Here is a 24,193-nt window from a genome sequence, read left to right as displayed (position 1 = left end):
TTTTTGTCACTTATCTTGATTTCCACTGCAGAGATAGCTGTCTTCACGACTCAAGCAATAACAAACAATAAACCCCAAAAGGCTTTCATTTCAGAAATGAGAAACTCCAACTGGAACACGCTTGCTCTAACACAGAGATCTCGACCCTACGCAGGAGCTCAGGATGGATTTGAGCAGCTAATTAATCACCCACCCTCTTACAGAGGCTGTTTCTGCAGAGCTCTCCTGTACCTAAAAGCCTTTTTTTTTTTTTTTTTTTCCTTTTTCCACCAGAGAAATTCCTTAGACGACAGTGCATGGAGACAAAAGTATTTTTAGAAATAGGAAGCACGCTGCCGAACGTCTCCGGCGCGCGTTTAATCAGTGCTCAGCCAGCCTGGCTGAACGTGGCTTGCGAGTGTTTGTATCCAAATATGATGGCTTTGTTTGGTTTGGGTTTTTAAACACGCCGTTCTTCTTCTCTTAAGCTGAGGTTGAGCGCCTGTGACTAGGAACAGAGGAAGAGAGTGCCTTGGCAAAATCCACTGCTGTTTAGAGATAGCTAGATAATTAAGCCATTAATTCAAACATCTGCATTATCGCATAATTGCCTCCAGGCAACACTAAACCTCAGCTTTTTGTGGTTTTCAGAGGCTGGTTAAGGACACTTGTCCCCTTCCAAAGGTTTCTTGCAGCTGCAGTCTCCTGGTTGGTCTCATTTTCCTGATGCAGAAGGAGAAGAAACCAGAACTCAGCCCCTCAACATCTGTGCTACGCGTAACCCCCAAGGGGCTCCTTAAGTAGCAGGAATTGTACGCATCAAAATGTGACGTACACGGGTTTTTCTGGATAATATCCAGGCCCAATGAGCTTAACAGTGCTGCCTGCTCGTGCTGGCTGGGGTGAGGGCGTCCACAAGAGCTCATGAAAACAGCCACTGGCTTAGCATCACCTATAGCACGCCTGAGCTGCCTCTGCTAGACGGGGGCTGTCGGTAAGCCAGCAAGATGTTCTCACGTTGTGCATGGATAAAAGCATCAAGGGCATCTCTTTTAAGCACCTTATTTCGGTTAAATTGGAGCAGATAGTCAGCACCAGCAAAATAACCCCACACAATGTACAGAAAAAAAAAAAAAAAAGCAATAAACAATGATCTTCAACATTAAGAATTTACCTAACCCAGGAAGAAAATGAGCTGTTTTTTCAAAGTAAGAGCAAGCACGGCTATAAATATTGAATAGGGTCTAAACACTCTCATTCTCCCCCAAGACTCTACAATACGCAAATTACTATTAAAAATGGAAGATTATTTGGAAGTATTCAGTGCACAAATACTATGCAAGCACCAGAAAGCTCTATTTTCTCTCTAGCACCTGACAAGCAAAAGGGAGCCCAACTCTGCAGGCGTCGTTATTTAGTTATTTAGGAGCACACACATAACAGAGGAAGACTTTTTCCCCTCCATACAACACACAGCAGTTAGGTCATACCCATTACTTATTAAGTCGAACCCATAAGTAATTAAGGATGCTGCTGTAGGGCTCTCATGGCACCTGTAAATCCTCTCCCTTCACCATAAATATCTTATTTAACTGACAAGGTCGCGTTTTTTGTACAGGATCAACCACGCCTGACCCGTTCTGGCAAGTGGTCATCTTCATCAACACTCATGGTCTCTTGACTATGCTTCTGCATACTCATCACAGCCTTCCCCTCCTAATTAAAATCTCTTCTGCAGGCTGAGGAATGCAAGAGTTGAACTGGAAGGCCAAGCTTTTTGACCTTCCAGAAGCCTAGGACAGTTGCTTTTGAAAGCTGAAAGATTTCCAAACGCTCCTAGTTGGACATAGAGTGAGAGGATTGTTATTTCTGATACTGTTCCTGACACCGTCCTCAGCATGGCTGCTGATTAAATGCTTTGCAAAGCACTATGAGACGTTCCACCTCATGAAAAGCATTATGGAAATCCAAGCCACTTACTGCTGTGAGATAATCATCAGAAAACTCCAGCCCCTTTTTATTATATTCATGTAAAATTTTGTTACGCTGCTCCAGAGGACTCTAATTGAGCAGACGTTAGAAATTAAAGCATATCCAATGCTGTCCTAACCTTGGTGACCTCAAAACTTTATGCTTTTTCATGTTTCTAATAAAAAAAAAGCATTGGCCTTCAATGTTCTGTGCTCTTGGAGGCTACGTCCTTTCTCTAGAACCACTGCTAACCCTCTCTGCAAAACAGAAATGCATCAGAAGTCAGCAACTAATGCACAGACGCTGAGATTTATTTAACTGTTGGAAGGAAGGGGAATTGAAGCAGCACACGTTTTCCAAGGGGTCAGAAAAGATAAAACAAGCCAAGTGCAGCGAACTGCAGCATGCAGAGTCTGGTTGGGGAATACCTTTTGACAGACAAAAAAAAAAAGAAAAAAGATAACTAAATGGTTTGTTAAATTCATTTGTCCTTAACCCAACTTGCTGTGAAGTCCATAACTTCATAAATACTATAAAAAATAGACGTATTTTACTCTCTGACAGACTGTGCGACCTGCAGGTTCCGCATCTGACCGGGATCACTTGGCATGCATAAATATTGCCTCTTTCATTCATGTTCAACAGGATGCTCCAAATTCTGTAGAATTGCAGGTTTTTAATGGGACGTTCCAGAGGTTAATATACTACTGAGTTTGTTTCAATTTACCATCGGATAAAATGACTATCTATACAATTAAGTCCATTCTGGTGAATTAATTATCTCAAACCGGAGTAAGCTATTAATAATGAACTGAATTATTCATGCTTCAATTCCTTTGCAATATCTGACCTTCTGCTAATGCATGCACCCTCCCAGGTTTTGGTGGGTGTGCAGGAGAAGCACGTAAATCCCTTGCATACAAAGCCCTCGGAAATGCAATTAAAAAAATTAAAGGGGGGGATCCAAAAATCAACCCCATTAATCGTCATATCTGGCTGACGCTTAACAAGTTGAGACTTTCTTTGTGTCCCCGCTGACAAAGTGCCTTTGCAAGGCCTGGACCACCATACGCTGGACAAGATTTGCTTTTAAAGTAGTTTAAAGTTTGTTTTAACATAATTTTCTGGATTGAAAAATGTACTAATATCTTCCTGAAAGCCTACAGAGCCAAACTAAGCAACGCTGTGAGCATAGAAAACAAATAATAAGATGCAAAATAACAAAATCTAATGACTTGATGGAAAACAAAATAGGTGTAGATGACCTTTGTACAATATCAGTCTGGGGGACTGTATTCATCCTGGCTGTAGTGGCTATTGCCTTTGCTAATTGAAGCACTTAATGTGTTCCAGCTGCTATTCAGGTCAGTGCCCTGTTCTCCAAAAATTGCTTTTTTTGTGCTCTAAATGAAGATTGTTTTCTTTCACATGAACTTAATTCTGAACCAGCTATCTCTGGACACAGAAGAGATGGGAGTTTAAGGATGGAAGCGCTGCCTGCTTTTTTTTTTCAGGGAGACTTTATTGTTATTTAAATTTGTTTGGATGCCTAAATACAAGAACGCTGCTCTGAAGCCTTAGAGCTTTAGATAAAATATAAAGAAATGATATTTAGAAATACGAAAGGGCCCATCTCCTGGTGGAAAGGGGGCAGTTTAAGCTGTTCCTCCTTCAAAGCGACCTCCAAGTTGAGCATCAAATCTGCTTTTTGGGAGCCTGATGCACTTTCTTTAAGGGGTTAGAGGTCCAAGAGGTGACGGATTCTCCTTTTGGATGCAGTGCAGCATTGTGGCCATCCATCCTGAAAGTAAGAGGTCCCATTCCCTTCGGGAATTGCACTTTATCAGCAGTACAAGGAGTAAGGATACTGCAGGGGTTGGATCCCAAACAGGGCGGCTTGCTACAGGGGGCAGCCAATTTCTGCACAATTTTTGCAGAAGCTCCTCTCGAAACCAGGCAGAATTGCTAAAAGCCAGGTCTTCCTCCGAAACTACAAGGTGCAGAATAAAACAGGCCCAAACATCCACCGCAGAATACAGGACAAGGCACCCCAAGTGCCCAAGGAAATAAAATTAAATATTGATCTACCCCGCTATGCACCCCAGTGCTCATAAACCAGTGCCAAATGCTTGGCTGTTAATAGGTCCCACTCCCATTTGCAGGAAATATATATACCCTGACTGTGCGAAACGCATGAGATTGACTTTATCTCGGATTAAGCTCATTTTCCCCGAGAATGCATCAAATTGAGCATTTGGGAGATGTCGGAGGCTCTCTGGTCAGAGACTCAGCCTCCCGCCAGGTACTCGGCAGAAGCAGTACATTCTGTTCAACAGCAAAACCGGACCCAAATCCCCAAAATCCAGGAGTACTGGCCTAGTTAAAATGCCGTACCAATCCATTACATTAAATTAAACTCCAGGTTTCTGCAAAGGTGGCTGCTCACGAGCAGCTCTGCAGCAGCAGCCAGGCTGGAGATGGGAATTTCCTCATTTCACTGCAATTCCATGCAAATGAACCCATCCCCGCTCCTTCCCCATGGGCTTGGCATGACACGGCTGAACCTGATGTTGTAAAGCAGATTTTGGGGATTATTCACAGCATGCAGCTGTGTCCTTCCCATTTTCCCAGTTCTTTTTCCCTCCCTCTCCCCCTTGAAGCTATCCAAAAACCTACATCTTGCTTTAAAATAATAATAATAATAATAATAATAATAATAATAATAATAATAATAATAATATTTACAGACCCTGCCACCTTATCTCATTTCAAATATAACTGTCAATTCTGTATGAAAAATGAGTGACTTCATTAGCCTTACGCTGCCAGAGAAATGAAGATTTCTCTGGGGGAACACAGATGTGCCAGCAACATTAAGAAAAACTCATGCACCTCACCATTATGGGGTGGGGGTGGTGGAAATCCTGGGTGCCAATTAAAAGGGTCTGAACATTCGTTGTGCTCTGTGAGCTTGGTTAGCAAACAATCTAGACCTCCAGAATCTATCAATAAACCAAAAACTGTACGATGAGGTGGTTCAAAAGCAAGAAGTCTCCAAACGTCATCCCAACCCTTAGGGTCTCCAGTATGGGGTTCTGGGGGTCTTTCAATACCCAGTGACTGCAGCAGTCCTTTCTGTCTTTTTCAAGCCACTAAAACAGTCCTGAGATAAAAAAAACAGGAGGTTTGCACCCTAAAAAAACACCCAAAACAGCTTGGCATTGGGGTTTTGTGCCCCTCACCCTATGTTGTGCCATGTCTGAGTTTTGAGTTTTACCAGCAATGTCAGCTTATTGCAAGGTTAATTAGCGTCAGGATGCCACTGCTGGGGATGCTTACCCTGGAGGCATCAAGATTCACATTTTGGAACTTACTTTTGGCCACAGAAACCACATATTGCAGCTCCTCGACGCAGAACGGCTGGCATATATTTTTAGTTGCCGTGTGACTTTGACATTTCACCATTTAACAGACACGGGAAGGGTTATCGTGAGTCAACAGCTAGGTGGCAACATAAACCGCAGGCACAGGGAAGTGAGGAAATGCAGAGAAACTTCAAAAAGCCCTTAAAAAAATACTGTCAGTCTCAAAACTCCTGACAGATCTGAGCAAGGGGAAATTTCAGCTTGAGGCCTTTCTGAAGTCTGACAGACAGCTTAATTGCCTTGCTAAGGACGCCAATTAATTGCAAGAGAGGAACAGTAAGCTGGGGACAGCGGAGCAGCAGCAGAATTTAAAGCCCGAGATTTAGCAGCAAAAACAAGAGCAGGACAATAAGGAAGAGGAGGACAGACCCCTCCAAAAAATAAATGAGAAAGGAAAAGCGTGGAGTCTGTGACACCCCCTTGTTTGCCGGTTTGGGGAAGGAATAAGGTAGAAAATGAAGAATTGGGATGCCTGACGCACACCAGCTCCTCCGCCTGCGACACCCCCTTATTCACTGGTTTGGGGAAGGAATACGGTAGAAAATGAAGAATTGGGATGCCCAACTCAGACCAGCTCCTCTGCATCTACACGAGCCACCGGGCTGCTGCGGGTTTGTGGTGACGATGAGGATGGAGGAGCTGGACCACAACCATGCCATCGCATCTCGATGGCTCGTGGAGAGGCTCACTGGAATTTCAGCTTGCTACCAGCAGCTGCTCCGAAATCGTATTTGTTCATCGTTTTCTAACCTACAGAGCCCCTAATAAATCACCTTGGCTTCACAGCTCCAAAGACACAGCTCATTAAGCAGGCGAGAAACATGCAGGGCACAGCACTTCCCAACCTGCTACTGAACAAGCCAAGCAAACACGAAAACACAAGACACCTGGCAAATGAGTTTGTCTCTGAGACCACAATCCATGGGGAAAGGTCTTTCTAATCCCCCCCAACAGAACAGAGCTTGTCCTTAGGGCTTCCATAACCACGGGATGAGGTCTGCATGTTTTTGGGGCTAATCCTCCAGAAATAGGTGTCATTTTGACGTCTGCTGCTAATATCTGGTCGATGCCATCCATCTGCTGAGGTGGGATTCGCACGATGGGTTATAGATGCTGTCTCAATGCCTCTGTAGACCCAGAAACTCACTCTATCAGGAGGATTAAAAAGCAAGAAAACCGACCCCAAAACAAATCCTTTGACTGACAGCAAGGAAAGTGAAATATTTCGGATGAAGAGGTCATAACAGCTTGAGCGAAATACTCCGGCTTCGAGGCCCGCAGCAGGAAAAGATGATGGAGGAATTAAGTTGCACCAAAGGTGATTTCCTTCCCCAAAGCCATACTCAGATCCAGGAATACTTTGCACTAGTATTTCCTCCTTTGTGATCCCCAGGAAAGATTTAAGAAAGTCAAAATAAACTGGGGATCTTTTCAATCAAAATAAAGATTTGCTTCCCCAGCTCTTCTCTCAGACAGGCAGCAAGCCAAGCATACAAGAAGAAATAAGAAATAAGACAGAAAATCAGAAATCACACAGAAAATATGAAATAGGGTTTATGGTCAGTATCTAACAGAGCTTCCCCTCAATACTGGATATGCTCAATATTTAACGTTCATTTTGTGCATGAGCTCTTCAACCCTTTGTGGAAGTGAACGTTTCCCAAAGCCAGCTGATTTCATGTTTGGGGCTGCACAGCACAGGGAAATAACCTCTTCTACTGAAAATAGAAATGATTTTCTAAATTACACAAAGATTTCAAAAATCTAGTTCCCGTACCTTTGACTACTTCAGGCTAGGAGAAAATCCTGGTTCTTCTGGATTTTATGATGGTCTCAGATTTGTCCTGGCTGTTTGCAGTGTTAAGGGAGTAAAAGAGATGAAAATAATAGATCCTTCACTTTTATTTAAAAAATGCTCCCACACTGGGCTCACTATGCTCTGTCATAGAAACAGAAATATTTTGCACTCCTTATTCTCCTCTGAACTGAAGCAACTCAAGACTTACCCTGATGGCCCACCAGGCATAGACCTGCTGTATCGAGCACAGGGACAGCGAGGGCAACTCAAAGATGATTAAAAAAAAAAGAAAAAAAAAAAGAAAAGTGATCACCACATATCACCATTATGAGCTGCATCATGATTACACTGGTGAGTTAAAGTTTTTTCTTTTGCACTGTTATTATTTCCAGAATGAAGACACAAGGATGCTGCAACAGTCCTGCTATCGAGACAAAAGAATTAGTTAATCATCTTGTGAATTAGAGATCACTTTAATTACATCTGGTATATTCTCATTATCCTCCTACTACGCTACAACATTTTTTTGTTCTTATTCTTTCTTATCCTCTCTTATTCTAATCTTATGCTCTTATTCTCATTGTTTTATTATTCTTATTCCCCCCCTCCTCTATTAAGTATGGTGAGAAAATGGTCAATACATTCAAGGCAAAGAAACTGTTTTTTATGGTCCTTAATGAGATTTTGCATAGATATTAATGCCTTTGAGTGGTAAACTGCAGTCTACAGCACATAAAGCGATTTTATTTTTTATTTCTTTTTTATTCCAGACCAAAGCAGAGTGCCAAACAAGGAAGGGGGATGTCAGGCATGGTTCCTAATCCCGATTCCTGCTGCAGCCCTAAATCAGCTCGTGGCGTTGATGTTGCTGCAAGTGCTCAGGATCCTCTGCACAGTTTCTGAAATGTCATCACCAGAACTCTTCCGCTTCCAACAGACATCCAATTTATTGCAAAAAATAAAAATAAAAAAATCCATGCATTACCACTTAGTTAACAGAGGAGTTTTAAACCAGTCCTGAAAGTGCAAAACCTACATAAGGATTCCCAAAACCCAACAGCAAGACGTTCAGTGGGTTTTGATGGAATAAATCACTGTTTGCTGAACCCAAAATAAGAAATAACATCTTCTGCCTGCCTGGAATAGCACATCTGCATGCAGCACCTAAAATCAGGAAGCCTCTGAAGTGTCGCCCCAGGCTGACACCCTTCAGGACGCATTCCCCCGTCTCCAAAAGCTTCTCTGCTAAATCTGAAAGGAATCGGTGAGAATTATGCTCAGAACAATACACGCTTATTAACTCAGTCTTTGCATCTTTCTTCTGTATCTCAGACTTTTAAAAAAAATCAGGTCCTAATAGCAAACTGCTGAGCATCCAGAAGGTTAAGGACTCAAATCCTCACCAAACCCCTTTTCTCCTCCATTTTAGAGATGCACGCACCCAGGTATACGCCGAAGCCCGTTACAATCCTTGACACACTACAAAACTCCCAGCAAAGCTGGCTTTGCTCTAGTCAGGCTGATTTCTAGAGCAATGCATAAAGGACCGAGCCGAGGCACGTCACGTCTCGGGGGTTTTTCTTTCAGGGCTCAACCTCCTTCCCACCTACGCTACAGCTTGCGCATAATTTATATGAAAAATGCAGTGCTGTCTTTAAGTGACAAAAAAATCTATACTATCCAAGCTTGGTTTCCTGCTGCCTAATGGCAGCAAGAAATGGCAATTATCCCCTAAAGGTGTAATAAATGGAAAAGAGAAGAGGAGAATAATTGGTAGAGAACCAAAAAAAAAGAAACAACACGCTAAAAAATTCAGCTATATGGACCCAGAATGTGCAAAGACTTTCCTGATGTTGTGCACCTGCCCTCAACAGCACTGGCTTTGCTTCAAAGTTTTCCCAGCACACGCCTGTGACTTTACAGCAGGCGATGCAAGTGATCTGTACGATGCTACCTATTGGCAAACTCGGTTAAAATTCTGCTGAAAGTCCCTGGCTGTGAAAAAATCAGAGGTAGAGTCATCATTTAAATGCTTTTTTTTTTTTTGCCTGTGTTTACCCTGTCATTGTGCAAACAAACAAAAAAACCCCACGTATAACATAATCCAACACTAACATGAGACAAAAGACCTAAAGCCAAGTTGGATTGCATGATATTTAAGATGTCTTGGTTAGAATTCAACCTCAAGAAGCTGATTTTAAAGCATTATTTATAGAGAAATACAGGCTTTCCAGGAACTATTTACGAAGCTAGAGGCTGCTCAATGCCTTGCTGCAGAGTCCGGCTCCATCACCTGGCTCCACCACCATGAAGCCCTGGGGTAGCTTTGCAGGACTAAGCTCAACTTGCCAAAATGTCCCCTGGGGTCGCTTGTCCTCAGCCATTCCAGACGTCCTTCTTTGGGCCCTCTCCAGTTTTCCACGTCCAGCTGAGGTTGTCCAGAGATCATCTGCTCCAGCCCCTTGGCTCAAAGCAGGGTCACCAACAGCAGGGACCACATCCAATGGACTTGGAATAGCTCCACAACCTGTTCCGATCACCCTTACAATTAAAAAAAAAAAAAAAAAGGGGGTTCCTTACGTTTAAAGAATTTCATGTATTTCATTTTGCACACAACACCTCTTCTCCCGTCACCAGATAGCACCAGGAAGATCTTGATGCCGGTAAATAATCAAATTTTTTTTTGTTAACCTTGTTTTGTGTGAAAAGACGCAAAATACCTACTCCGAGGCAAGGGCAAGGATGACCCAGGCCTTGAGGGTATCCAAAGGATGATTAACTAGGAAACTATTTAATCAAGAAAACCATTTTGTAAGGAAAAATCTGACACTTACGCCCTTGAGTTTGTTACTAATCAACCTGTTGGAAACAATTGGCTGAAAAACACAGATAGGAGTGTTGTAATGTGAACCATTCGTGAACTACGCTCACGATAATCCTAAAAATCGCAGCTCTAGGCTGGGAGACCCCAGCCCAACAAGGGACCCTTCCCCTCTGAGGATGTGCAGAATGATTGCATCGTGTCAGCATTATGCTAATTACGGAGCCAATTAGAAGGGAGAGGATTGCACCGAAACCAAATTTTTTCTTGGACAACAATCCATCTGTCTTTGCATCCTCTCACCCGTTGGTTATTTCCCACCCGAGCCTTCCTTCCTCCAGGCTGAGCAGTCCCAGAGATGCTCCAGGCCCATCGTTATCTTGCTGGCTCTTCGGGGGACTCTCCCCAGTCCTTCCCATACTGGGGAGCACTGGGATCCCACTTAAGTTCCCACTCCCAGCCCCGAAATGCCACGTCCTTCCCTTCCACCACTTGCCGAGCTGCTCCAAAGACCACACGAATTATTTCCGAACAACTTGCTCAGAAGAACGCTCTCAAAAAAATGCACAATAACTTTCTGGGTCGTACAGAATAAAATCGGCCAGGATACATCGGGGGTCCGCAGAGACCGTAAGAAAGAATCGGCAGCCTAATTATTCATCCGCGTTGGCACCAGCAGATAGAAGCGAAGCATTCATCCTTTTCCTTCAAGACAGCCCCAAGTGATAGCTGAATCCATCTGAAAGAGCGCTCCCCTCCCAGGAAGGGGGCTGCACGTGGTACCAGCATTTATTTATTCCGCTTTCTTGCTGCTCAGATGGAAAAATGCCCAGGTCAGTCTGCTGCGCTGCAATAGCCTTGTTTTATCTTCGACGCCTGTCTCTTCTGTGCCTTTTGTGCATACGCAAGCAGCTCCTCGCGGCGCTATCAAAATAAGTAATAATGGTGTAGCTTGTTTGGGGAGCAAGCTGTACTAAATTATTCCGAAGGCTGATGTCTCAATGAGGAAAAATAAAGTAGCTGCGATTTTGAGATCAAGCAAGTTCAGACCTTTTCATCACGTCTTTAGACTCGCAAATTTGGCTCTCGGAAAACCAGGGGCTATTTCACCAAGTTCTCCTTCTTAAGGGAAAAACCTTTGTTTGAAGCCTGCACGGATGGAGCTGTTTATCTCCCGAATTGTTTCTGGCAGAGAAGCCATATCTGGTATTACGCAGACTTAAAAACAGTCCAATAGGCAAACACAATCCCGACGGGAATTTAAGGACCTGCACACTTACACTTAATAAGTGGCAGCACTGCTCCAGTAAATCTAGGTTATTGCTGTGGCTCTAATTGCACTGGATCTCTCCTAGACATCGTTTCTCTTCCAGCAGTACCCTGCAGAAAACAACACACACGGCGCAGCAACGGTACAGAACAACTCCCTGGGTTGGGAGTCGGAGGAGACAACAGCCCAGGTCTAACAAACCAAGCTCAATCCTGAAAGCTGCAGATGTCTGAGATGCCCAGAGAGGAGCATTCATCTGAAGCACCAAAGCAACTGCAATTATTGCATGGTTACAGGTTTAGCGGGAGCAAGATGAGATGCCGTGGGTGCTCCAGCTGTGTGGTGGGCTTCAGTTTAAGGTCAAACTGGCTAAAAACTCCAACGCAAAGCCATCAAGCTTGCAAGGTTCCTCTCCAGTGCAGACCATCCTGATTCTGTACATCTTGCTTGGAAGCAGAAAGCTCCCCATGCAACATGAATTGCTGTTAAACCTCCAAAATGCCAAGCCCCGCATTGTCTGGGAAGGAGACAGCAACCCCGTTGCTGGATCTCCAAGCACTGCCATGCAAACCACGTTTTATTTGCACCAACAAAGATTATCTGCCGGGCGATTCCCTCCGTTGAACAATGCTCATGTGTCCTCGGTGCCAAGGGAGTCATATATTAAATATCGGGCTGCAGAGGGCAGGCTGAGGTCTCTAAATGCCGTAATGGAGTAATGATCCTGGAGGCAGAGGCCAAAAGCTGGACGGATAGACACCCTCTCATCATTCCAAGTTACATCCTCAAGCAAAGCGAGGCAAACACACACGGAGCAGCAAGGTCACAATTTGCAATTCGTGACCTGTAATTACCACCGCTGAAAACAAGGGCAAGGAAAACGAGATGGCAAAGCAGCAGTCCTCGCGTGCACGGAGGGTGCTGGTGAAGCAGGAGAAGGGCAAACCCATGGCACACGACCCACGGCGAGGGGGCTGCTCTGATGTTTTTGGGTAGAGCAAAGCGACCCTCAGCTCACAGCCAACTAATTTGGTTTCACGAGTGCTGCTGTAAGATGTAAAAGCAGCATCTAGACTTCAGTCCTATGGGAGGATGGCGGAGAGCCATTGAGAGCCCCATAGTGAGTGCCCCTGTTCTCACCTCAGTGATCACCTGGAGGAGCGTGAAAAGCTTGTAGTGAAATTCTCCTGTCCTCCCAGACAGAAGAAATAGTGCATCACCACCAGATGTGGCTAAACTATAATTTAAGGAGGTACCAATTTACCCCAAAACCACCAACAGTGATGAGTGGGAGCCATCTGAGGTCTTGGCCATCACCCTCTCCCCCTTGGGATGCCTGCAATGGGGCAAGGTAGGACCAAGCTCTCTCCCAAGACCCAGAACGACCCAAAAGCACAACCGTGGCAATTGGCAGAGAAATCTGGGCAGCCCCTCGTGCGTGTGCTGAAGTAAACACCAGAAATCCAGTGAGCTAACTATATGGATAAAGGCGGTGGCAAACTGGTCCATCATCTGGACGCCTCTCGACGCACCACTGTAGGACATCACGGCTTATCCTTGTCCTGCAGACCCCAAAACCTCCAAAGTTACTTAAGATCAGCACATCCCATTTTCTAAGAAAGCAAAAAACGAGTCAGAGCACAATTCAGGAGGATGCAAGGCGTACTAGGTGTGCATCGAGGCACGTTTGGACTCTGCATGTGTCAGCATCAGCAACCACAACATCCTTCCACGTGAATAATAATACAATTTCTAACACAAAACTTTTCTTTCTTTTTTAACCTAGGCTACATTTGAGATTATCTAAAGTGTTAAATATCGTCTTGATGAATTTCAGATATTTACAACGTAGGGAGACGTGGAATGGGCATTAAACCCATGTCGTAAGGTGCCTAACTCAACACAGACTGGCTTTACACAGATACAAATGGTTTAATCTGAATTACATTCCCAGTAGATTATTTGGACTGCACTTAATCCTTGTGTGACCACTTCTGATCATAATTTAAAAGGCTGCAAATCAGGATTAGCCGACTTCGTTCATCGACAGTGGCTGCTCACATCTGAATTCCAAACAAAATAAATCATCCACTTAGGGATTTATATTGCTCTAACTCCCTCTAAGCTAATGCCAATTTGCTAAAGTCATAAAGCTGTTGGTTTAAGAAGAAAAAAAAAATAAAAAGAGAGAGATGACCACAGCAAACAGCTGTGGAAACCAGACAGGAAAGCAATGATCCTCCAGCACCTGCCGATGTGACCACCAGGACCACGGGTCCCCTCCCAGCTTTGAGATAGCCCCAAAATTCATGACAGTCCCAATGCATCCTTTGTTTTTATTTCTAAGCAAGGCTCTGCATCGCGGGGATGCGAACCGGCCTCCAAGCCGCCTCTCATCCAGCAACAGCCCTTTGGCCCCTTATTTCACAACAGCCAGCTGGGCTACTACAGAAATAAACTACTTCAACTATTCCTTTTTGCATTTCCAAGGAGTCTAAGGCATGTCTGTACTCTGCAATTAACAGGAATATCTGAAACACTTCCTTATACTGCTGAAAGACATCGCATTTTGTCCTCTCCTCTTCTACAAGAGGAAAGAAGTGCGCTTGCAAGCAAAGCCAAGCTTCTGCCAAGTTTTAGCAACTAAAGATAAGTCTCTTCAGGTCCCAGCTAATGATTCTATTTTATTTTTTTTTCCCTTACTTTACAATTCATCCTGTTCCGAGTGTTTAAGCAAACTCCTTGACACAGGAATCCTAATGCTGCATTTTTGGTCAGCAGCCATAACCACACAGGTGTCATCAGGAAGCAGATTGGAAAGGGGGAAAAAGGAAAAAAATGGGGAAAAAATAGGAAAAAATATTATCCCTCAAAAAAAAAGGGGGAAAAATAGGAAAAAAAAAATTATCCCTCAAATTCCCTAAGACATTTTACTGAGGGATGCAGATGCAAAGTAGAATCATCCCCTATAAACATATATTATGCCAGCTTTTAATAATAATACAATAAAGATGTAAAAAAAAAAAACAAACTTGCTTTGACAGTCCCCTTTTCAGGAGGATTTGATAAATTGGTGTTTTATAGGCACAATTTTAAAGCTTCATTTTAACACCATTTAAAAGGCAGCAACGATTGTATTACATAGCAGTCACAGGTGAATCAGCTTTCGTAAAAACCTTTGCAAACAGCTGAAAAGAAAGAAAATGAGGTAGAGAAATAATGACTATTATACGCAAGAAAGCAACTTTAAAGGATGCAGCATACATCAGGAAAGGCATTACCGTCCTCTTGTTAAATTCAAATACGCTTTGAGATGCAGAAAAGTTCTTTTTTTTTCCCCAAAAGCACCCAGACAAAGGCAAATAGCTCCTGATGGAGCGTATGCCATGAAGAAAATGTAAATGTAAGAGCAGACAGAGCTCATCATCGCAGCCTTTTTGGGGAGGATTATGTTCTAGTGAGTAAAGAGGAATGAAAACCGTGACACTGAGATTTACTGTACGAAACCTTTTGGATACCCCAGGGTTGCGTTCCAGCAACCTGTGCTCATCTCCTCCTCAAAGCTGGGATCTTCCAAGCTCAGGCTGGTGAGCCAAAACCACGACAGCAAAAGCACACCACCCTCCTGGGGGTGAAGGCTTTGGGGCATAAAAACGTGTTTTTTTGGGGGCAGGAAACACGTTTCTCCCGCAACGTGTGTCCCCATCACATTTCCTTCTTTTAGCCCTCGCTGCTTTCCATTCTCTCCTCGTTTAGTTGCTAATCCCAGTGCCTCACGGAGCACCCTGCCTGGATCCCAGCACCCTTCATGCCTGGGGAAATGCTTCTAGGACATCTCGTTAGCAGAACAAAAGAGCCAAAGGAGATCCCCCTGGATCTTTCCAAGCCTTGAACCCACCAGGGCAGAAGAGGAGCGACCTCCACACTTCCACCGCTGGAACCTCGGCGAGACCCCAAAGAGCAAACCTGATTTCCTTCTAATTAATAGGCTGTAGCCCATCACTTATGGCGCCTTAAATTCTGTAGACTTGTGAGCACCTCTCCAGTGCGAGATGCTGGAGGCTGAAAACATTTTTAAGTGCCTTTTGATGAACACACCGACCTCTTGCTGGTGCCTCCGGGCTTAATAATGTTATCACCTTCATAGCGTTTGGGATCATTTCCCACCAGACGGGGGAGAAAAGTGCCTGAGCAGCTCACAACCTGCCAGTCCAGGTAAACCTCTCCTGGTCCTGCTCCATGCCTCCACTAAGCATGGATAGGATTTTTTCCGCATTCCCGTGGAGCAGCGAGGAGTCCTGTTAGCTTAGGGCTGCAGGATGCTTTCTGGTGAAAGGAATATTCCTGGAAGATTATTCTCCTGTGCTAGCACATGCATTCCTGATGGAGATGTCCTCGCAGGCTCCAGGGACAGAGGAAACTTGGTCTCCAAGCCTCCACATCCTGGTGTACAACACCAGACCCACAAAACCCCACCAAAGAGCTACGCCGGAGACGCTGCATGAGAAACATTAGCAGGTTTCCTCCCCAAATGCAAAATATTTCTCTAGAAGCTGACCACGTCTGCTGAAACCTGTTATTTCCTCCCGTGGCGTGCTGTTAGGCCGTACAATCTGTTAGCTGCGTGTTGAATTGCATCCCTGGCTGCACGGTCCAGGTGCTGCCTAACTTCACCCCCTGTGCCATGGGGCAGTTTGGGGTCTGCATTGCAACCATACCAGCTGCAAGTACCGTGGGAACTAAGAACGCCAATCTTGGCCCATTTCTCCTCAAAAGAAAGGATACGTGCCCAGCTATATGCAGCTTCCATGCCTCTCTGGGAGCTCATGTAGGACAGCTGCAAATACAGCTTAAAAAAAAAAAGAAAAAAGAAAAAAGCGACAAGAAATAATAAAAAAATCAATGATGATAATGATGATGGTAATGATACTACAAATAATACAAGGGAAAGAAATATACTACTACTAATAATACAAGGGAAAAAAACAACAACAAAAAAGCACAAAGCAGAAAAATGACAAGAATTTTCATTTTTGCTCTTCACTGACAGCAAAGGGAAGGCTCCCAGCAGAAGAACCGAGGGCATCTACATTTTAAAGAGAAAGCTTCAAACGGATCAAACCAGCCATTCTTCCAGCAGGCTCTTCGAACCCAGCTCCCACCGTTCCCATCCTCGTCTCCATAAGACACGGCTTCCTAGCACTTTTCTCCAACCTGGAGGCCACTCCTGGTCATCTCTCGCTCATTTCTAGCAATTTTTTATCGTGCTGCAAAAATCAGAACCAAGCTGGCTTACTAAGTCATATGGAACACCACGAGTGATCTGATTTCTTTTGCCTGGGTAATATTTGTCGGGGAATGCCACTTTTTTTCTGATAGAACGCAGTTTGCAATTCAGATCTTAGTTACAGGGACCCAAGGAAGGGCATTTTTCATGATAAAAAGCAGAGGAAAAGAAGAAAATTCATGGCTTCAAAATAAGGATGGATTAACCTGCCATGGGGTGCGGGCTGAGCTTTGGGTACCTTCAGATAGGAGCGGTGTCACGAAGAACCGAAGCCTTGTAAAGCCTCCTCCCCCCTTTTTCTCTGATTCTGGCTTAAACAAAGAACTTTTGGAGCAATCCAGAAGTAACCCTCTGACCTGGACAGAGGTCCAGAACAAATCGTGTGCTGCTGACATCACTCATCCTAAAAGATAATGGAAAAAAAAAATTCAGGGGTAAAACTTGACCTAAAGACAAATATTCAGCCCAGTGCTGTGGCAACCTGATGCAGCAGGCTGTGCTTGATGGAGCATTAAGACAAAAACAGGCATCTTGGAAGGGTTCTCAGCATTTTGGCACAGGACTCCCGACACAAAATGCTGTGCTGTCACTCATTCTCATGCAAATATCCCTTAGGAAGAGGGAAAAAAAAAAAACACACACACAAGGGGAACCGGCTGTGCGCATCCAGCCCTGGGGCATCCTGCTATTGAAAGGAATTCAAAGGATTAAGCAGTTTTAGAGGGCAGCACCAGCCCTAAAACAAATCTTACAATTTGAGTCGCTCGTCAGGAGTTCAGCCTGACAGGAAAACAGCCACAAATTATATTTTATTATATTCGAACTTCATACCCATCCACCTGGAATATGAGACAAACTGCAGAGGTCAGGCTAACTTAGCCACCCTCAGCCTCATCTTTGATGCAATACATATATATATATATATATAAAATATGAAATTAAGAACGCATGTTTTGGTGTTAATATAATACAGAAAGCCAGCAGCCCTACCCTTGATGCAGAATATATATCTACATCTATATATATAGATATATAATATGAAACTAAGAATGCATATTTTGGCGTTAATATAATACAGAAAGCCAGCACCAAGCAGGCACAGGGACATCTCCAAGCTCCTGACCTGGTTTAGGTGCCTTGCATTTCCCCACCAATAAAGAACGGAGGGAAAATGTGCAATCACAGCAAAATGCTGGGCTCTGCAATAGTCCGAGCGCCACGCAGCAGCCCTCTGCTAGGATTTCTCTGGGTTGCTGATGGCACTGAGTGATGCTGGGGTGTTCAGAGAAAGGGATCTACTTGCAGGTGGTTTTAAGAGTCTGTAATTTCAGATAGAAATGGCTTCTAATTACAGTGGGAGAAGGAAGACCTGTGAAAACAGATACTGCTATATAATCTGGCTTCGGTTTTCAATGAAGAGAGGCTCAATTAGCATCCAAATTGCCAATGTGGCCACATTCCCCTGGTCTGTCTAGAAGGACAGACCCAACCACTCGTCCTCCATATGTTTAAAAACCATTTCATGGGCACTTCACATCCAGTGAAGAACCCCAAATCTTAGTGGTTTGCGCTGATATCAGCACTCAATCTCCTACCAGCAGCCTAAAAATGAGATAAAAAGCCAAGTTCCTCCTAAATTGCAGGTCTGGTTTGGTGAATATTTGGGATTGATGAGAGGAGTCGAGGTCTGGAAGAAGGCAGTCTTCCTCAAGGCAGCACCACCCTGGTCCCTCTGATGGGAGCTCTACCTCAGTCCACCCTACCGGCTTCATTTTTTAGTTTAAAAGAAGAAAAAAAAAAAAAGAATAACAATGCTCTGAGAACTCTCATTTAATAAAAAAAAATCAGGGAAATAAGCAGGACTCGAAGCACTCTTGCTGATTCAAGTGTGTTGGGCATGACGGGAACCCAAGCTCTTTTTGCCCTGAAAAGTTTTTTTTTTTGGTGAAATGTTTTAGCCTCGGAGCAGCTGAGCCGGACAGACGGCAGCTCGGAGCAAGGCTATTTCGGAATTCACGAGGACGTCACCCAGGGGACCCGTGCCAGGAGCCGTGCTTTGTTCCAGCTGGAAAGGAGGAGCCGCTCCGCACCTCCAGCCTCTCGTGGAGGCCAAGCGGAGGCAGCAGGAAGGGAGAGGCTTAATTCAACCAGCCTAAATAGCTCAGCGTTTTAAAAGCACAAAAAAAAAAAAAGGGGGGGGGGAATAAGGGCTCCCTCTCCCCGTGTTACCCAAGCAAAGGGCACGAAGCAGCTCCCCAGCAGGAGCCACCAGCTGCGGTTGGAGCAGTCGCAGCCCCAGCCGGTGTCACTGCGGCCGTGTAGTGACATGACCTCCTTGGTCCAGGCTTGGCTTGAATTCAGCCCAGACAAGCAAACAGACTGCAAAATATGTCACTGCCACCCATCGCTCATTATTACGCAGAAATACTAAAGCCTAGCACAGAGCACACACACACAAAAAAAAACACACGACAAACCAATGCCATTTGGCAGCTGTTATATACCATGAATCTGCAGAAAAATTTCGGGCGGAATGGGACCTGCAAAGGGCGTCTGGTCCAGCCCTAATCCATCCTTCTCTACAGCTTCCGTCGGAGTTGAAGCAAAAGGTGAAGCCTGAACCATTTTCCCAGGCAGAAAAATGAGAAAGAAGGCTTTTCTGAACATAAAGGTCAGCTGGCAAAATAATCCAAGGAGGCCAGCAACGGGAAAAGAAAGACTTCTAATTCATCACAACCACAAAAGGCCCTCTGCCAACGTGAAAACCAGCACGATCCGGCTCCATCCTGCACGTATATATATATCAATTTATAGGCAAGGCAGAAGTCACACCACCAGTTTGCTGGGATATTTCCCAGGACACGGATTCCTGCGGGAATAATCACGTTTGGTTCATTCCAAGAGGTGCACCCCTGCATTTCATTTACTGCTCGTCCACCACGCCTGTGCTTGGAATCAAGTTGCTGGCTTTGCAAAACCAGCCTCCAGAAGACGTTTTCCAATCAATACGCATTATTTCCATCACAGCCAGGGCTCCCAGCACTCGTCCCAGAAAGCAGACAGGCAAATACAGCTCCGAAATGCAAAGCATATCCAGCTCAGAGCTGATTCTGCCTCATGTTAGACACGCACGAAGGGAAAAAAAAAATAAAAAACACCACTAGCAACGTGGGCATGAGCTATTAACTCTTTTAGTAGAGCAATTTGGGAGCTTTTTTTACACGCTGCTTGTCTGCCTCCCTCCCACCTCCCATCACTTCCACTCCTCCCCACAGCCCCAGCGCTTCCCAGCTCCTGGGGTTCAAAGGCAAGTGGAGGTCAGCGTGATCTGCAGCCTCCCGGGTGCAGCACGGCAGCAGGCACCCAGCGTGGGATGCACGCGAGCACCACCACTTGCTCCAACACCGCTGAGATCCCAGCGCTCAGGAGAGCCACCACGGCTCCGACAACGGGAATCGTACAGAAAGGTACCGTAAAATATTTATTTTAGGATAGTTAGGGGGAACGAAACTCACGAGAGCACTGATGCTGTCACTTAAATTGCATTTCCTCACCTCTCCCAGAATTTAAGGGAGGGAAGAATGAAACAAGAAGACCCAATCCTAAATTTCTCTTTGCCAAAGTGCTGCCCAGTTCCAACCCAGTGCCCCCAAGTCCTTATTTCTGTGGGCATCCATCTATAAGCTGGTCACCACCAGAGATCGCAGAGGGGATGGAAGCAGCCCAGGGGGTGAAGAGTAACCTTCAGAGACATGCCAGAACACGGAAAGGAGCCCAAATTTCACCCAAGACTGCACACACCTCGGTAAAATATCATCCATTTAAAGCTACCTGCTCACCTGGCCCAGTGCTTGCTTGCCAAAAAAAAAAGGACAATGTGGAAAACACAAGGGAATGACTAAAAAGCCATTTTGGATATATTTGTTCTCCAGAAAAGGGTATGCTTGCAAGCACCTGGAAAACAAGCAGCTGCTAAAATTGGGCAAGGCAGAAATTTAACAAAAATTTCGCACTTTAAAATTCAAAGCCTCGTCTGAAGCTGGTTGGGTGCCACAGAAAATCCACGGGAAGATTAATAATTCAGCTCTGAACGAGAAAAGTCAACGCACAAGGAGCAGCGATAGGACAAGTTATTTGGTCTTGGCGCTGAGTGCCTACGACAGGGCTCAGCGGAGGCTCAGTGATCCTCGAAATTTGTCTGGAAGTGTGATTGCTACCGATCAGAAAAGAATATGCACATATTTCACAGACACTCTGCTTGACAGTGAGCTCCTGCCACTCTGGGGCCAAGTGTTGGATCAGAGAAGTGGGGATAACAAAATAAAGCAGCCAGTCTCTTCTGAGCTTATAGAGGATCCAGGATTTCCCCACCACAACAAAACTCCCTTTACTCAGTCCACATTAGTGGAAAAAATCCTTCATGCAGACGACAACGGTATTTTTTTTCCCATTTTTCAAAATGAATTCAATGCTAAACGTCATGTTGTCTGCCCTAGGCACCCAACACTTAGAAACATCCCAGTTTGGGATGGGTGAGTGCCCCTCTCACCCAGGGAGAGGGGTTTGTCTCGCAAGCACCTGCCAGGAGCAGATTTTTGGGGTTTGTTCCTTCTGTGAGACAACCAACACGTGAAGAAAGGAAAGAGGGAAACTGAACAGCAGGAGCATCACAGGGGAATCCAGCTAAAACCAAGCGGGGCTCAAGCGGCAAAAAATAAAAGACCTCTTGGTCCACGCCATGAAGTTCCCCTTAATATCAACCACAACCATCGTTATCTGAAAGTCTTGGGGCCGGGGACTAGCTGAGGCCACCACACGCTTCTCTCGTACCTGCAGATGCAATAGGAAGCATTTAGCTTTTGTCCATCCATCTCCTACATCATGCAAAGACCCGGAGCAGACAGGGAGCCCGTCTGGAGCGCCGCCCGCATCGTCCTCGTCTGAGCATCCAGCGTCCCCTCTCCGTGTCCCGACCTGGGGGGCACAGAAAGGATTGACAGGCTAAGTAAATCTCTATCCAGCCACTTACTGCCAAATAATTTCAAGCATATTAGGAGCTGCAGAGGTCCTTCTGGCTTTTGGACACCCAAAAAGCACGTGTTATGGAGAGAAACCAAATTATTTCAAGCAAATTTGGAGCTACAGAAGTCCTTCTGGCTTTTGGACACCCAAAAAGCACGTGTTATGGAGAGAAACCAAATTATTTCAAGCAAATTTGGAGCTACAGAGGTCCTTCTGGCTTTTGGACACCCAAAAAGCACGTGTTATGGAGAGAAACCAAAACCATCATGAAGACAGGGGCCGTGAGATGTCAAACAAAACTCTTTTTTGGTTTGTGCTCATTTAGGAGCACATTACTCAGGAGCATCCTGCCCCATTCATGTCACTACCAGAAATGATGGGAGCTGCTTTAACCGAGGAGAAAGTTTCACTGATGATGCCAACAGGAGCTGAATACGCTGCTCCCGCCAGGAGCCAACACCACAGGCCATAAATGTGTTGATTTAGCCTTCGAGCGAGCTGCCACGCAAAATTCCCAGCACCCAAAGGGCAGCACCCATCATCTCGCAGCCACCCAGGCCCTTTGCTGGGATTTGGGAGCATCAGGTATCAAAGCACGCAGTGGAAATCCCACGGATCAGGATCATGGACCACTTAACAACAGCTCTTTTCCTGACCTAATAAAATCCCCACGATGAAACCACATTAAATATTCAGAGTGAGAATAAAACCTGTGTGCTAAGTGGCAACACCAACTCTAACAGCATGGGACTTTTTCCCACTGCTCCTCGCTCCACGATGAGCATTCTGCTGTAACACCACCACTAAAACCGCCTCAGCAGCTCGGAAAAAAATAGCGTGGAGCTATATAGCTGGGAGCACCGGTGCAGATCCCAGGTGGGGATGAGATTTCCCCACGTGCACATCGCCAGAAGCATGCGGGCACGGGCCCTCTCGCGGCGAGCGAGGCAGAGGAAAATCCCCCAGCCTCAGCATCAAGAGAGAAAATGCTGCAACTGCCTGCAGCAACGCCGGCGATCGGCGAGTCTCCCGGGTTACCAACTTGGAAAAATCACACAGGAGGTTAAGAACATGTAATTTCTCCCGAAATTATGAGAAGGTGGGGGAAAAAAATAATAATAGCCGGTTGCTTGCGAATTATGGTCATCCAGGCACATTAAAAAATTGAGCATTAAGCACAACCAATCCTTGCTGCTGCTTTTTTTTTTTTCTTTAATAGACTGTAAAAGGTATTTTTTAGGTTTATAAATAGATCAAGCGCCCTACATGCTTCACAGGAAGAGTTTGCACTCACACACATCCAGCTGCAAAATGCAGACAGCACGCAAGGATTGCAGGTGGTTTGGGGGCTCCTTTATAGCCAGCCTTCCTCTGCTAGACCACAACCCTGCTTCCACCCCGATTTTCTGGGTAACGTGGCCCAGCGCCTCCCAGTTCCTGCCCTGCTCTGCTCGCCAGGTGGGTGAGGATGAAAAAACTCAGGCCAGCTCCACAATCAATGCAGTCTTTTTTTTTCCTCTTTTCTATTTTCTGCAGAGAATCACCTTATGGGGCTCAATGACAGCACAATCACCCCCTATAAAAATGCTTCGGTACCCAGAGCATCCTTGGGTCCCCAGGGCATCCTTTGGTACCCAGAGCATCCTTCGGTACCCAGAGCATCCTTCTCCCCTTTTTGGAGACAGAACAAGCCTGGAAGGTCGTGCCCCTTGGATGTGACCTCGAGCTGGCGGGGGGGCCTCTCTCACACCCCTCCGCACCACCCCGTCCCCTGGCTGCACAGCCGAATATTGTGTGCAGAAAGGGCATGCAGCACTCAAGATCCTAAAAAAAAAAAACACAAAAAAAGCACAGGACTGCAAACCAAGCAGGTGTGCGATGCCACCCAGGAGTGATGAAAGGAAAAAAATCCCCCCAAAAGCACTGGAAAGCCTCAGTAGCCATCATCCTCACGACTTCGAGCAGACGTATTTTTTTTTTTCTCTCTTTTTTTTTTTTTTTTCCCTCCCTCTCTGCAAAAAGCTGCATCGCGGGGCTCGGCGTGCGCCTGCAATGGGCAGGGTGGATCCCACCTCCCTTGGCGGAGACAGGGCAGGCACAGCCGACAATGACACTGCAATTTATCAACAACTAGTGGGGGGAAAAAGGGAAAAAAAAAAAAGAAAAGAAAAAGAAAGAAAAAAAAAAAGAGAAAGAAAAAAAAAAGAAGAAAAAAAATAATATAAAAAAACCTCTGAGCCCCTCCACCTCCATCATCATCCTGACCTTCCGCGGTGCTGAGCGCTCCAAAGCGGGAGGACAAAGGCGGCGGCACCGCTGCCAAACCGGAGCATCCCCCGTGAGCGACCCCCCCCCGGACCCCCCTCTTCTCCTCCTCCTCCTCCTCCTCAGCTTCATCCCCGCTCACCTCTCCCCGGGGCCGAGCACTAGCGCGGGGGCGCGCCCCGCGCCGCGCCCGCCGCTCCCCCGCCGCCCATGGCCGCGGCTCCGCTCCCCCGCGGAGGCTCCCGCACCGGCGGAGGCTCCCGCACCGGCGGAGCCGGCCCCCGCCGCTGCCGCAGGGGCCGCGCCCGCTCCGCTCCGCCCCGGCTCCGGTTCCGCTCCGCCCCGGCTCCGGTTC

At 45.7% G+C, this 24,193-nt stretch overlaps 1 protein-coding gene across 1 annotated transcript in view; it reads right to left on the bottom strand.

Moving 5' to 3' along the window:
- LOC308184613 (leucine-rich repeat and fibronectin type III domain-containing protein 1-like protein) overlaps positions 1-24,156 on the bottom strand; it is a 45,846-nt gene extending 21,690 nt beyond the window's left edge. The window contains exons 1-2 of the mRNA XM_080571816.1: positions 23,981-24,156; positions 21,382-21,525 (exon numbers count right to left, since the gene is read on the bottom strand). Coding sequence (XP_080427942.1) covers positions 21,382-21,422 — 41 coding nt within the window. The 5' untranslated portion in view covers positions 21,423-21,525; positions 23,981-24,156. The remainder of the gene's footprint in view (positions 1-21,381; positions 21,526-23,980) is intronic.
- Positions 24,157-24,193: the final 37 nt, after the last annotated feature.

The sequence above is a fragment of the Anser brachyrhynchus genome (assembly GCF_964034855.1).
Source record: "Anser brachyrhynchus genome assembly, chromosome: 39".
In the NCBI taxonomy this organism is placed as follows: Eukaryota; Metazoa; Chordata; class Aves; order Anseriformes; family Anatidae; genus Anser; species Anser brachyrhynchus.
Note: the sequence above shows the minus strand (reverse complement) of the source record. Positions and strands in the feature narration are given on the sequence as shown.